Raw genomic sequence first — 13,139 nt, forward strand, 5'->3', positions numbered from 1 at the left:
TACCTGTACCCCTGAGCTGGAGTCGGCAGGATGGAAAAGAATTATACTTATTTCTATTAATCTTTCTTAAGTGTATGTGTAGCTCACATTTATTTCAATGTTTAATATTAGAAGTTTTTGATTTGGTGATTTGTGGTGACCAGAAATATGCCCTAGGAATTAACTCTTGTTTATATCAGTTAGCCTAGGGTAAAATTGGTTTCTTTATACCTCATTTTGATTAAAGTAGCTGTTTCCAAGAACCTACTGATGACATTAATTGTGGACTTATTGTACTAAGCTAAGATTAGAAATTAATCTTTCACTTTGAATCAAATCAATATAAATTTCAGATGGGTTAATGAATAAATTTTTAAATTGTAGAAGAAAATAGAATTGAGTATTCACCAAACCTCCAAAAAAAGATGATTTTCTCTCTTCTTCTTTCTCCCCTCCCTTCCCCTCCCCTCCCCTTCCCTCTCCCCTCCCACGCCTTTCGCCTCCTTCTCTCTCTCTCTGTCTCTCTCTGTCTCTCTCTGTCACTCTCTGTCTCTCTCTCTGTCTCTGTCTCTCTCTGTCTCTCTGTCTCTCTGTCTCTCTGTCTCTCTCTCTCTCTATCTCTCTCTCTCAAATGGAAGTTGTAATGTTTTCTTCCCACACTGGGGCACATATATCCTGTATTTAGACCAAGATTTAAAAAATTACAATAATTCTCCTCTAAAGAATTTTTGGATAATATGAACATCATTTAATTTGACTTGGGAATGTGACACAAGCATAGCATAAGAACAAATTTTAAAATAGAACTGTCTAGCTTTGAGGTAGGCTGCCTGGGGTGGTTTTCTACCTGCATAGGTGATCAGGCAAAGGCTGGAGAACCACACATCATGCATGTTGTAGGAAGTATCCATGACACTAATTGAATTGTTGGGCTAAACAGCCTCTGATATTCCTGCTAAGATGCTAACTCAGGAACAGCCCGATGGAGGGGATGCGTAGGGCCAGGTATAGAGAAAGGGGGCACAGCTTCCATGCCCTCTGGGTGCCACACTGTCCCAGGACCTCCACGTGTTCACCAACCAGGAAGTTCTTCAAGGGATAAGTTTCTAAACTGTATAGGATGATAGGAAATCTCAACAGATGTGACTACCTAAACGTAAGAGATAAGGAATGCACTTTACAAATGATAAATTTAAAAAGCAAATAAAAGCTTTGTGCAGTGGCAGTGAAATTTTCCCAAGGTACTATTATGAGTAATAAGCACCTTTCCAGTACCCCACACAAATTCAGCTGTGCTCACCTCATTGTGTAACATTTCAGTGAGATAAGAAGACACATGCACGAGGATGAACTTGGCAATATCGGTCACTAAATAATAATTACAACAACGAAAGATCGGAAACAGCCTAAATGTCTATGGTTAGGGGTTTCGTTATGCACCTCCCCCAATAAAACGAGTTCCACGGAGGCAGGGGTTTTTGTGTGTTTTGTTCCTTGCTCTAACCTCAGTACCTAGAATAGTGTCTAGCACACAGTAGGGACTCGGTAAATATTTATTGGATAAATTACTTTTAAAAATTGTTTCATGTAAGTAAGCCTTAGTCTCAAAATCAGTCTGAAAGCTCTTTGAAGGAGTGTCACATGTTGCTTTTGTATGCCTCCCACGCCCAGGTGAAAAGAAAGCCAGGCAGGGGGGCACTCTAGTGCCGCAGGCAGCATCTGTGGCCCTGGTCCCCTCCGCCTCTCAGGCTGTGACTGTCCCCACACTACCTGAGACTGAGGGTAGGCTGTGCAGGAAATGTTCTGTATCTTGACCTGGGTGGTGGCTCCATGACTAAATACATATGTGAAAACTCATGAAGCTGTGTACTTAAGAGTAGTGCACTTTTGATACTAAATTGTATGTGTTTTATTCCTCAATAAAAAAGTTAAAAAAAAAAAAGTCTGTTCCATTCTTTGAGATCTCCAGAGGAAGTTAAACATGCTAAATGATACTTAAGATGAGGAAAGAGTTCTGCGTATTCTTCCTTATTAAGAATTTCTAGTTTATTGAAATTTTTGTTTTGAATTCAAAATTAAAACAAAATAATTTTTTACTTATTTCTTCTTTTGCAGAGATAGCAGTAGCAGAACTTCACAAAAAAATCAAAGAGGCTTTTGAAGTGTTTGACCATGAGATGAATAATACAGTGGATGTGAGGTTTGGAAATTCTTTATTTATAATCTAAAATACTGATACAACTCATAAAATAAAAGAGGGCTCTTTTCTTTTTACATTCCTTGGATTTATTGCGCTATTTAAAGTATTTGTTTTCCTGTGCCCTATAAAAGGTCTTTGCTTCCGGTAACTATTGCTTCAGGTCAAAACTGTTTCTTCTTTATAGTCTGGTGAAAAGAATCTGTCCACATTACCTATTCCAACCTGTAAATTCTGTGAGTCAGATAAACTTTTACTGTAGCTTTTGTGCTAGACATAGCCATTCAGTAAATATTTGTTGAATGAATGAATAGAATTTTCTTTTAAAATAAATAGGTATGTGTTTTCAAGCCACAGAAAGATTTACACTGCTTAAGCAATGATACACTTCCCAAGTAAAATAACAAATAGAACCCAAACACAAAAACATAAAAAGATGAGAGAAAGACATGAATACATACTGCTAGATCTAGAATGGAGGACAGGAAACAAAGAATAGTTTGAGACCAGGAAAAAAAACAAAACCAAAAGGTAGAGGAGACTGTTCATGAGTATAATAGAAGCTGTAAAATCTATGCCACCATTTTTCTGCTCTCCCTTCCCCTTACCTCTGCTTCGTACATACTGAAAGATTTAATTGGAAATTTTATCACAACAGATAGAGGGAGGCCTGTTACTGTGACTGCCAGGCCGCCAGTGGGTTTCCCATCACTACGGAAAAGGTTCCATGCTGCTTTCCTCTCGCTCCCAGGGGTAACCCCGAGGTCTGAATCAGACTTCCTGGGATTCAGTCCTGGTTTTGGGACTGTGAATAACATATTTATTCCCTCTGTGCCTCAGTTTTCATATTCTCCTCATAGGATTGGTGTAAGTAGTTCCCACAGTGTGGTTTCGAGGTCCCTGTGTGTCCCAAGGATCCTTTCAGGGGTCTATGAAGTCTAAGCTATTTTCATAATAAATCAAAGACAGTATTTGCTATTTTCATTCTCATTTTTCCACAAGTGTATATTGGAGTTTTTCAAAATCTGCATGATGTGAGATATTGTAACAGATTGAATGCAGAACCATATAGGAGAATCCAGCTGTCATCTGTGAAGCCAGCCATGAGAGGGATTTGTAAACATGTAAAATGGTACCATTCTTCTAATTAAGGTTGTTTTTTGTTTTGGAAAATATAGTTTATTTTCATGAAAATTATGTTATTTATGTAAACATATAATGGGTTTCTAAGTTACTATTTCTAAATGAAGTAATAAATATTTTAAAAATTTGAGGTTTAATTTCTAATATGCAAATATAACTCATATTAAAAGATTCTTTGGAGCGGTCTCAGTAATTTTTAAGAGTGTACAAGGGGTTCTGAGACTGAAAAGTTTGAGAACCACTGTTGTCAGTAGACATTTTTAAAGCTCTTAGAACATTATTAGGTTGGAACAAATTAGCTTGGGATTTAAAGCTTAGGACAATATTAGGTATTATGATTTCACTTTATAATCTTGTAGTAAATAATTTAGACTTATTTTCCTCTATTTAATCTGGATTAACAATTTATATTGTACATAACAAAACTTACATAACCTTTTTTACTTATTTCTATTTGTTCTCTTTTGATCTTTTACGTTCTGAAACAGTTCGTTTTCCTTGTTAAATAGTTTTTGAAAGTGGCACCTTGAAAAACATTGAGGCAGATTTTTTAAATCATTATTTAGGAGAATTTTTATTTTGCCTCAGACAAAACATAGGACATAATACATTTTTAGCTTATGTACATTTTCCTGCTCTGTGTTCAGATTTCAGTCAATAAGATTGATTGAAAATTAAGGTTTTGAATAGATAATTTATTTACATGGGAGAAAATTCGAAAGTGAAAAGAATATACGAATAGTGATAGGCAAATCTCTTCGTCTCTAACTACTGGCTGTCCAGTTCCCCTTTCTAAAGGCAAAATTTGTTAATAAGTTTCTAATTTTTCCAGAGATAGTCCATGCAAATACAAGTGTGTGTGTGTGTGTGTTTTATTATAAATATATAAAAATTTAACAAAAAAACTATTTAAAAGTTTAATGTCTGATTCAGTTTGGAAAATTACTTTATACACACTGGGTATGCAGTTAATTTCTTTTTAATTAAAAAAATTTTCAATTACAGTTGACATGCATTGTATTAGTTTTAGGTGTACAACATAGTGATTAGACATTTGTATAACTTTTGAAGTGATCCCCCCTATAAATCAAGTACCCATCTAACATCATGCATAGTTATCACAGTATTACTGACTATGTTCCCTAGGCTGCACTTTACATCTCTGTGACTGTTTATAACTGATAATTTATAGATTTAAATCCCTTCCCCTTTTTCATCCATCCCCCAACCACCCTCCCATCTGGCAACCATCAGTTTGTTCTCTGTATCTATGAGTTTGTTTCTGTTTTGTTTGTTTATTTTGTTTTTTAGATTCCACATATAAATGAAATCATGGCATTTGTTTTTCTATAAAATTTAACATTTTAACCATTTTTAAGTGTACAGTTCAGTGGCATTAAGTATATTCACATTACTACCATCCATTTTCAGAACTTTTTCATCTTTCTAAACTGAAACTCTGTACCCTTTAAACAATAACTCCTCATTCCTCCTCTCTCTAGCTCCCGGCAACCACCATTCTACTTTCTATTTCTATGTATTTGACTATTCTAGGTAAGTAAACACAACATTTGTCTTTTTGTGTCTGGCTTATTTCACATAGCATAATGCCTTCAAGTTTTATGCTTGACACTCATGTAGTAATGTGTGTCAGGATTTCTTTCCTTTTTAAGGCAGGATAATATTCCACTGTGTGTATACTCATATACCCCACTTTGTTTACCCATCTGTCTGTCCATGGACATTTAAGTTGTTTCCACTTTTTGGCTCTTTGGATAATGTGCTGTGAACATCTGTGTACAAATATCTGTTCAAGTTGCTGGTTTCACTACTTTTTGGTGTATGCCGAGAAGTAGAATTGCTGGATCATGTGGTAGCTCTATGTTTAATTTTTTGAGAAACCACGATACTGTTTTCCACAGCAGCTACACCATTTTATGGTCCCACCAGCAAAGCACAAAGTGCTTTTTAAAAAAAAATTTCTCCACATCCTCTCCAACCCTTATTTTCTGATTTTTGTTTTTTAAAATAACCATCCCAATGGGTGTAAAGTTGTATCTCATTGTGGTTTTGATTTTCATTTCCCTAATGACTATTGATGTTGACTACGTTTTCATGTGTTTTCAAGATATGTCCATTTGTACATCTTTAGAGAAATGTGTATTCAAGTCCTTTACCCATTTTTTAATTGGATTGTTTGTTTTTTGGTGTTGAGTTATAGCATATGTGTGTATTTTTAACATAAGTGGTGAGAGACTATATGAACCATTCTGCATTCACTTTGTTCACTGAGCAATATATCTTTGTGATTATTCTTTACTAGTACATAAAGAGCTTCCTCATTTCATTGTATGAATGAATCTGAATATATTGAATTAATCTCCCATCAATGGATATTTAGATTGTTTCCAGGCTTTTGCTATAATAGTCCATGTTGCAGAGAATATCTTACATGAGTATTATTTTGCAAAAGTGAGAATTTTTCTATAGGAGAAATTCTTGGAAATATGTCAAAGTGCATGAAGATTTTTGGTTGGTGTTCCAATCTTGACAATATATTCTCTCATTTCATTGTATGAGCACGCTTGCTTTCCTACTCCCTTTTAAACAAAGTTTGTTATCAAACTTCAAGATTTTTGCCAATCTGATATGTGAAAAATAGAAACTCACTGTTAATTTTCATTTCTCTAATTATGGACATCTTTTCATATGTCTAAAAGCTATTTGTATTTCCTTTTATTTGAACTGGCACTAATGACCTTTCCCCAGTTTTTAAATCGAATTATTGTCTTTTTATATATTATAAAGGTCTTAGTCTGTATACCATCTGTTTTTTTTTTTTTTAACTATTTTTACTTTCTGACATTAAGAAAATTAAAAAAAAGTCAAATTACATACCTCTTGAGTATGGATTTAATTTTTGGAAATAATCAAAAGTCATTGGAGTAGTTTTAAAGATTAAATTTAAGTTACCCTGAATAAAGCTAGTTTGGTGAAAAAAACAAAACAAAAAAAACCACACAAAACACCGAAACATCCCACAAGGAATTCCTCTAAAGTAAAGAAGCTTTTTCCATGTAGCTCATAAATTTAATATGATAGTCATTCAAGTTCTATTCACAAACAAATCTAGTTTTTTGTAATTTGTGTTTTTCATCTTTGGCTCTAACAGAATAAAAATACACTAGAAACCAGGAGAGTCTGTTGCTGTTTCTAACATTGATTTTTGATGTCCCATCCTCTTTTTGTGTCATTTTCCTTACCTATAAAATGGAAATAATAATCACCTGTATTACTTAAGCCGCAAGAGTATTAGAGTATCAAGCGAAAAAAATATGAACAAGGTTGAAAAGTATATAAGGTCAGATCACCTTAAATATATTTTTAATACTCCGTTCTAATCAATTCCAGAACAGATTGATACTCAAGAATTTAGTGAGCTAGATGATATAGGGTCCAATCCTGGAATAACAGTGCTGGTCTTTCCCTTCCCCCCACCACACCCATCTGTGCCAAAGTGACCTTGTTGTTAGTATTCCAGACTATTCTGTGTTTACTTTATACCTAGCTCCTCTATAGGACATTTTCCCTAATGTTTTCTTGTTTTCTTAGTCTTTAAGTAAATTGTTCACAGCCCAGGATCCCCACAGATCCTCTTTTTCACTGCTTCCATCTCAACTCAGCATGAGTGTCTGAGGCACACAAAGCCTAGTACTCATCTCTTTCACTGATAAGGAGATTTAAGTTTCTTAAGCAATTGGCAGGAACCTTCAGTATATTATGTCTTGTCTAAAATGCAATAAGATGTAGGTAATAAGAACCTTTTTGCAATAGATTAGAAATAACTCTAAGAGGGATGAAGGAGCCATAAATATTACGTCTACTTTTTCACATTTAGTAATATTTTTGAAGGTAAGTTAATACCACATTTCACAATTCATTTTTATCAGGTAGTAAAAAGTGTGAGCAGTGTGGAGAAATTGCTTGGACAGAACCATTATTACCTGAAAAAGCTTGAGGCTACTCAAAGAGCTTTAGAAAAACTGCATAGGTAAATAGGTCTGCATTTGTACAATGGAAAACATATTATAAGAGAGGAATGGGATTGTTGGACCCATAGACTCTTTGATAGGGAAGGAATTGTAAGAACTGGGGTTTATTCATGCGATGATAGTTCAAACATATGAATGAAAGGAAAGATGAACTATGACTATATGTGTGACTTGGATAAATTTCAAAAATAATGTTATGTTAAAAAATTACAAAAGGAAGCAAACATTATGATATTTAAATTCTAAACACACAAAATAATAGTGTCAGTTGTTTATGAATCTAGAAACATGCCTGGTCAGGATCAACATTATCCTCAGAATAGTGGTCGCATCTGAAGATAGAGGGAGAAGGGATGGAGAGTGGGATTTTAGCTCTTTCTGCAATGTTTTGTTGTTAAGGGAAAAAAATCTGAAGTAAATGTGGCAAAATGTTAACATCTGTTAAATCTTGGTATTGGATGTATGGCAGTTATACTTTTTTTCTGAAATATTTCACAATTATACATAGAAATGAATATTTTTTGTCTTTTACTGTCTCATTTTCCAGTTGCTTTGTAAAAATTGATTTGCTTGTAATAACCTTTTTGATGAACTGTGCTTAAAAGAATCACCTAAGGAGTTTTAAAAAAATCATCCCAAATTCTATCTCCCAAAATAATTGTTAGAGAACTATAATTCTAGAACTCTTTTATCTATGTGTAACAGGATAAATGGATAGAAGGGTGGGGAATTAATAAGAAGCAGGAGAAAAGGGACAGAAGGAAAAAGGGACAGAAAAATTATAGAAGAAAGTCTAGAATATAATCTCCACGAGAGCAAGAGTTTCTGTTTTGTTCACTGTTGTGTTTCAGCAATCGGAACTGTTTGGCTCTTAATAGGTGCCCAATAAATATTTATTAAGTGAATGAAAAAAGAGACTATCCTATAAAAATAAGATCATGATAACTATGTTTTTAAAAAATAAAAAACACTACTTTAATTTTACTTGAATGTAACAAAATAAAATATTATAATAAAATATTGAATGTACTTAAATTGAAGAAGCTGTGGAATCTCAAATGTTTGGGCCATGAGAGACATTATTTATTTTAAATTCAGAAAGCATAATGAGAAAAATAATGAGGTTTTAGTCATTGTGTATTTTTAAAAAATACTACATATTTCCAATATAAAAAATGCCAGTTGACTCCTTGCTGTGGAAGATGAGGATATCAGCACTTTAAAAATTCCTTTCACTTTTTCTCCCTCAGTCCTCCAATTTATCTTAAGTACATTATTATTTTTACAGTGACAAGGTAGAATATTCATACTTTGTTTAATATTCACACAATTTTTTAGTATATTTTCCCTACATTTGAATGGAATTACTGCTAACCACCATTTCCCCTCCATCCTTGAATTCTTTATTTTGATTCTATTGTCTAGATTCTCTTGTCAATTTTTTTTTCAGAAAGTACTCATAGATATTTTTCCCTTAGTTCTTTTATGTTTAAAGTGTTTTTGTTTATATTTGAATACTTTGTACTTGATTGATACCTTATAAATTTATACCATCATTTTTAATGGCTTCAAGGTATTCCAATTTATGATTATACCATAATCTAACATATCTCCTAATTTTAGAAATTTGGGTTGCTTATGATACTATTAGGTTGGTGAAAAGTAATTGTGGTTTAAAAGGTTAAAAACAATTGCAAAAACCGCAATTACTTTTGTACCAACCTAATACTATTGTGTCAGGGCTAAAATTAATAATGTGAAATTGTTCAAAGACTTTATCTCTTTCTTAGACTGCCAAAAATAAATCCTGTAAGCCCAAGTTCTTTTTTCTTACCTTTTCCTAAAGAGGAAGACATTTTTTCTTGTTGGGAGATGGGGTATCTCAATCGACATAATTAAATTCTGAGAGTACGATGGTGGTGGGCATAAATAAGGAACTGCTATAATCTGAATGTTTGTGTCCCCCCCAAGTTTCATATGTTGAAATTCTAACCCCTATTACGATAATATTTGGAGGTTAGGCCTTTGGGAGGTGATTACTCTGTTTTCCCGAAAATAAGACCTAGCCGGACAATCAGCTCGAATGCATCTTTTGGAGCAAAAATTAATATAAGACCCGATCTTATGTTACTGTAATGTAAGACCGGGTCTTTAATATAATATTATAATATAATATAATATAATATAATATAATATAATATAATATAATATAATATAATAGAATAGAATAGAATAGAATAGAATAGAATATAAATGTAATACTGGGTCTTATATTAATTTTTGCTCCAAAAGATGCATTAGAGCTGATTGTCTGGCTAGGTCTTATTTTCAGGGAAACAGGGTAGGTCGTAGGGTGGAGCCCTCCACACATCACAAGCTGTGGATATTCGATGCATTTGCAGTTGCATAAGAAAGTTCAGGAGTTGTTTGAAATTGCTCCAGATTTACTTGGGAGGAGTGAGAAGGGCACTAGGGGTTAGGAACTAGTGGTTCTACCTTGTACACAGTGAAAGTAACTCCATCTTCACATAGTCAATTATAGCAAAGGAATTCAGTGTTCCCTATATTCTAGATGGAGAGAGTGACAGAAACCTCATCCATTGCATCTACAGAGATAGTAAGGCAAGATATCTAAATCTGTTCTCTCCCTGGGGGGAGGTGAGAAAGACAGGACTGAGATGGCTGCTATTCAAGCGGTTGTCAAAGGGCGAGGATTTGGTTACATTTGCTGGGTCCCAAGGAGTGTGGGGGAATTCATCATTTTTGTCGCTGAAGGACTCAGAAACAAGTGTTCAGAGATGCCCGTGTGCGAGGCAGTAATGAAACTAGGCCAGAAGCCAGGCTGTAAGTGCTGTAACTCAAGTAAGCTTTTGGTTAATTTAAAGGCATGACAGCTACACCAGCAACTAACCCATAGCCTTCTTCTGTTTCATTTTTTTGAATTGCCGAGAAGTGACACTCAAATGTCAATTTTTTTCTGAAAGCTACTAATGCATTTTAAAAATAATTTCTGACTTTCCACTGAGAGCTGATTTTAGGCCATCTTTCTTTGCTCACCTTAACTCTAAGAGTATGTTTTCAACTGAAACAGCTTATATTTCTTGTCTTTCCTAAGACACAAACTTATAAAGACAAAAATGGATTTAATATTCGGATTCTGTAATGTGTACAAATTGTCTTATGTTTACATACAGTGTCAATAATATTAGCAGATGGTATGTAACTAATTGTGTGGAATTATTAGGAAATGAATGTGTACAGATGGGTTAGGGGTCATTCAGTGAATTATCTTGTTTGCTGCTCTAAAGAGCCTAGATTTTGTTATGTAGGCAATATAAATCCATAAATGCAGAGAAATGAAAAGACTGGATTTGGGTTTTTAGAGAGAAAACTAGCTAGATAGGTTGACATGTGGACTAGAGCAGTAGTTGCTAGTTCTGCTTGGGAGCTCCTAAAGCAGAGAGAGAGAGAGAGGGAGAGAAAGAGAGAGGGAGAGAGAGAGAGAGGCAAAGACTTAATTAAACAGGGACTTGAAGAATGAACTTCAATGGCACAGAGTCTAACAGTAGCTGGTATAAACAAGGATATGGAACAGGAGGGATTCCCATACTCTGCTCAAAGGAATCTTAATTAGAGCTTGGAAAAACATTTGGGTAATAGTGTGTCTGTGTGGTGGCCTTATAGAGCTGCCCCACAACCAAACCCACATGGTCCAGGACTGCATGCAAAAGAGCAGCAGCATAGAGCTGCCTCTGAGAGCCCTCCAACCTAGCAAGACCTCGTGGTTCTCCTGAACCCACAGCCTAAAGCCAGGCAGAAACAAGGACGTCCCCGAGGGGCAGGCATGGTGAGTTTGAGTGCCTTAGCCACACCCTCACGAGTAACGATCCCTTTTGATAACTAAGCTTTTCTTGGCATTCACCCTGGCCTCTGTATGCTGCTGAGCAGTCTAGGTTGGTGGAGGGCACAAAGATTTATATGTCAAGTCCTCCATTATTATTAAAAAATATTCTACTTCCATATAAATAAAAAACCAAACAACAACAAAAAACTTCCACCCAATACCCTATCATTGTCTTTCTCTTCATAGCTAAGAATCTTAATAAAAAAGGATTTTGCTTTTATTGATAACCTTCACTCTTTTCATTCTTCAACATGCAATTTGTAATTTTACTTCTATCTCCCAACCCCATTCTGTTTTTCCTAAGTTGTGTCTTCCCTTGTTTTCCATGACATCACCTTTTGTTTTCATCCAATATCTCCAACTTTTCCTTTTCAGCTCCTTTTGGGGACAACTATCCTTCTATTTGTTTTATTAATGTGTACCAGAGTTTCATCTCCATCCCTCTTTTCACTTTATACCCTTTCCTGGGAAATCTCACCTATATCCAAATCTGGAGTTTAACCTAGAAAAAAAATTTTAAAGTCTATATATAACTCTTAAGTTAAAGGGGAAATTTTAGGACAATGCAATTGAAAACTTTTAGAAAATAAATATAATAGAAATGAGATAGGAAAATGGAAATTACATCAGAATCTATGAGATCCAAATAAATCAAAACTCATTAAATGCCTATATCAAGAACAGTAAAATCATAAAAAATGAATAGAACATTCAACTCAAAAATCTAGGGAAAAAAGGTAAACTGAGAGAAAGCAGAGGGTAGGAATTAGTGAAGATAAATATACAATTAATGGGGCTAGAAAATGGAAGCTGTAGGAACTGGTAAATAAAATGAAACACTGGTTCTTTGTAGAAGGTTAAAAAAAGATAAACGACTGGCTTTTTTTGTGAAGCACAAATACACAAATGACTTGGAGGAAACAACCATCAAAACAGGAAATTTAAAAATATCCTAAGAAAGTAGTTTATACAACTCTATACAAGCAAATTTGAAAATCTAGCAGAAAAGAGCAACTTTCTAGTAAAATAGAATTCTTCAAAAGGCATCCCAGTCTTGTGTACCTGGATTGGAACACTTAATATTGTTATGGCAATACTCCCCAAATTGATCGACATATTCAACGTAATTCCTCTCAAAATCCCAGCTGCCTTTTCCCCCCTAATAATTAGCAGACGATCCTAAGATTCACGAGCAATTACAAGGGACACAGTGTAGACACAAACAGTCTTGAAACAGAAGAACTTACACTTCCCGATTTCAAAGTTGACTACAAAGCTACAATAATCCAGACTGTGGTACTGGCTTATTGGCTTACGGTCAAGTCAGAAAGGTTGTCAGCTCACATTATGTACAGCCTTAGAGGCCACGAAAAGGAGTTTAGGTTCTCTGCAGCGGGAAGCTAGTGAGGGTTTTAAGCAGGGGAACCACGTGATATGATCTTCATTTTTAAAAGACTGTTCTGGCTGCTGTGAGGAGAATGGAGTGAGGGGGTTGGGAAGAGCAGAAACCGAATGACTGTGTGAGGGGCAGTGCAATGGTCCTGGCAAGAGAGATGTGGTCAGAAGAGGGTGGTGGTGGTAGGAGTATAATTATCGTTGTTGTTATGTGCTGAGTGGTATCCCCAAAAGTCATGTCCGTAATGCCCAGGACCTCAGAAAATAACCTCATTTGGAGATAAGGTCTTTAAAGAGGTGATTAAGTGAAAACGAGGCTATTAGGGTGGGCTCTACTCCAATCTGACGGGTGTCCTTCTAAAGAGGAAATGAGGACACATGGAGGAACACCAGGGATACCCGTGTACAGAGGAAAGACCAAGTGAGGACACTGGCCGTCTGGAAGCCAAGGAGCGCGGCTTCAGAAGAA

The 13,139-nt window shown here is 35.1% G+C and overlaps 1 protein-coding gene across 3 annotated transcripts in view; it reads left to right on the forward strand.

Annotated features, from left to right (window-relative positions):
* Positions 1-13,139, forward strand: part of DRC8 (dynein regulatory complex subunit 8) — a 106,922-nt gene that overhangs the window by 74,012 nt on the left and 19,771 nt on the right. For all 3 annotated transcript variants that reach the window (XM_019730867.2, XM_019730866.2, XM_019730868.2), the window contains one exon: positions 2,095-2,179. In XM_019730867.2, coding sequence (XP_019586426.2) covers positions 2,095-2,179 — 85 coding nt within the window. The remainder of the gene's footprint in view (positions 1-2,094; positions 2,180-13,139) is intronic.

The sequence above is a fragment of the Rhinolophus sinicus genome, linkage group LG12, assembly GCF_036562045.2.
Source record: "Rhinolophus sinicus isolate RSC01 linkage group LG12, ASM3656204v1, whole genome shotgun sequence".
In the NCBI taxonomy this organism is placed as follows: domain Eukaryota; kingdom Metazoa; phylum Chordata; class Mammalia; order Chiroptera; family Rhinolophidae; genus Rhinolophus; species Rhinolophus sinicus.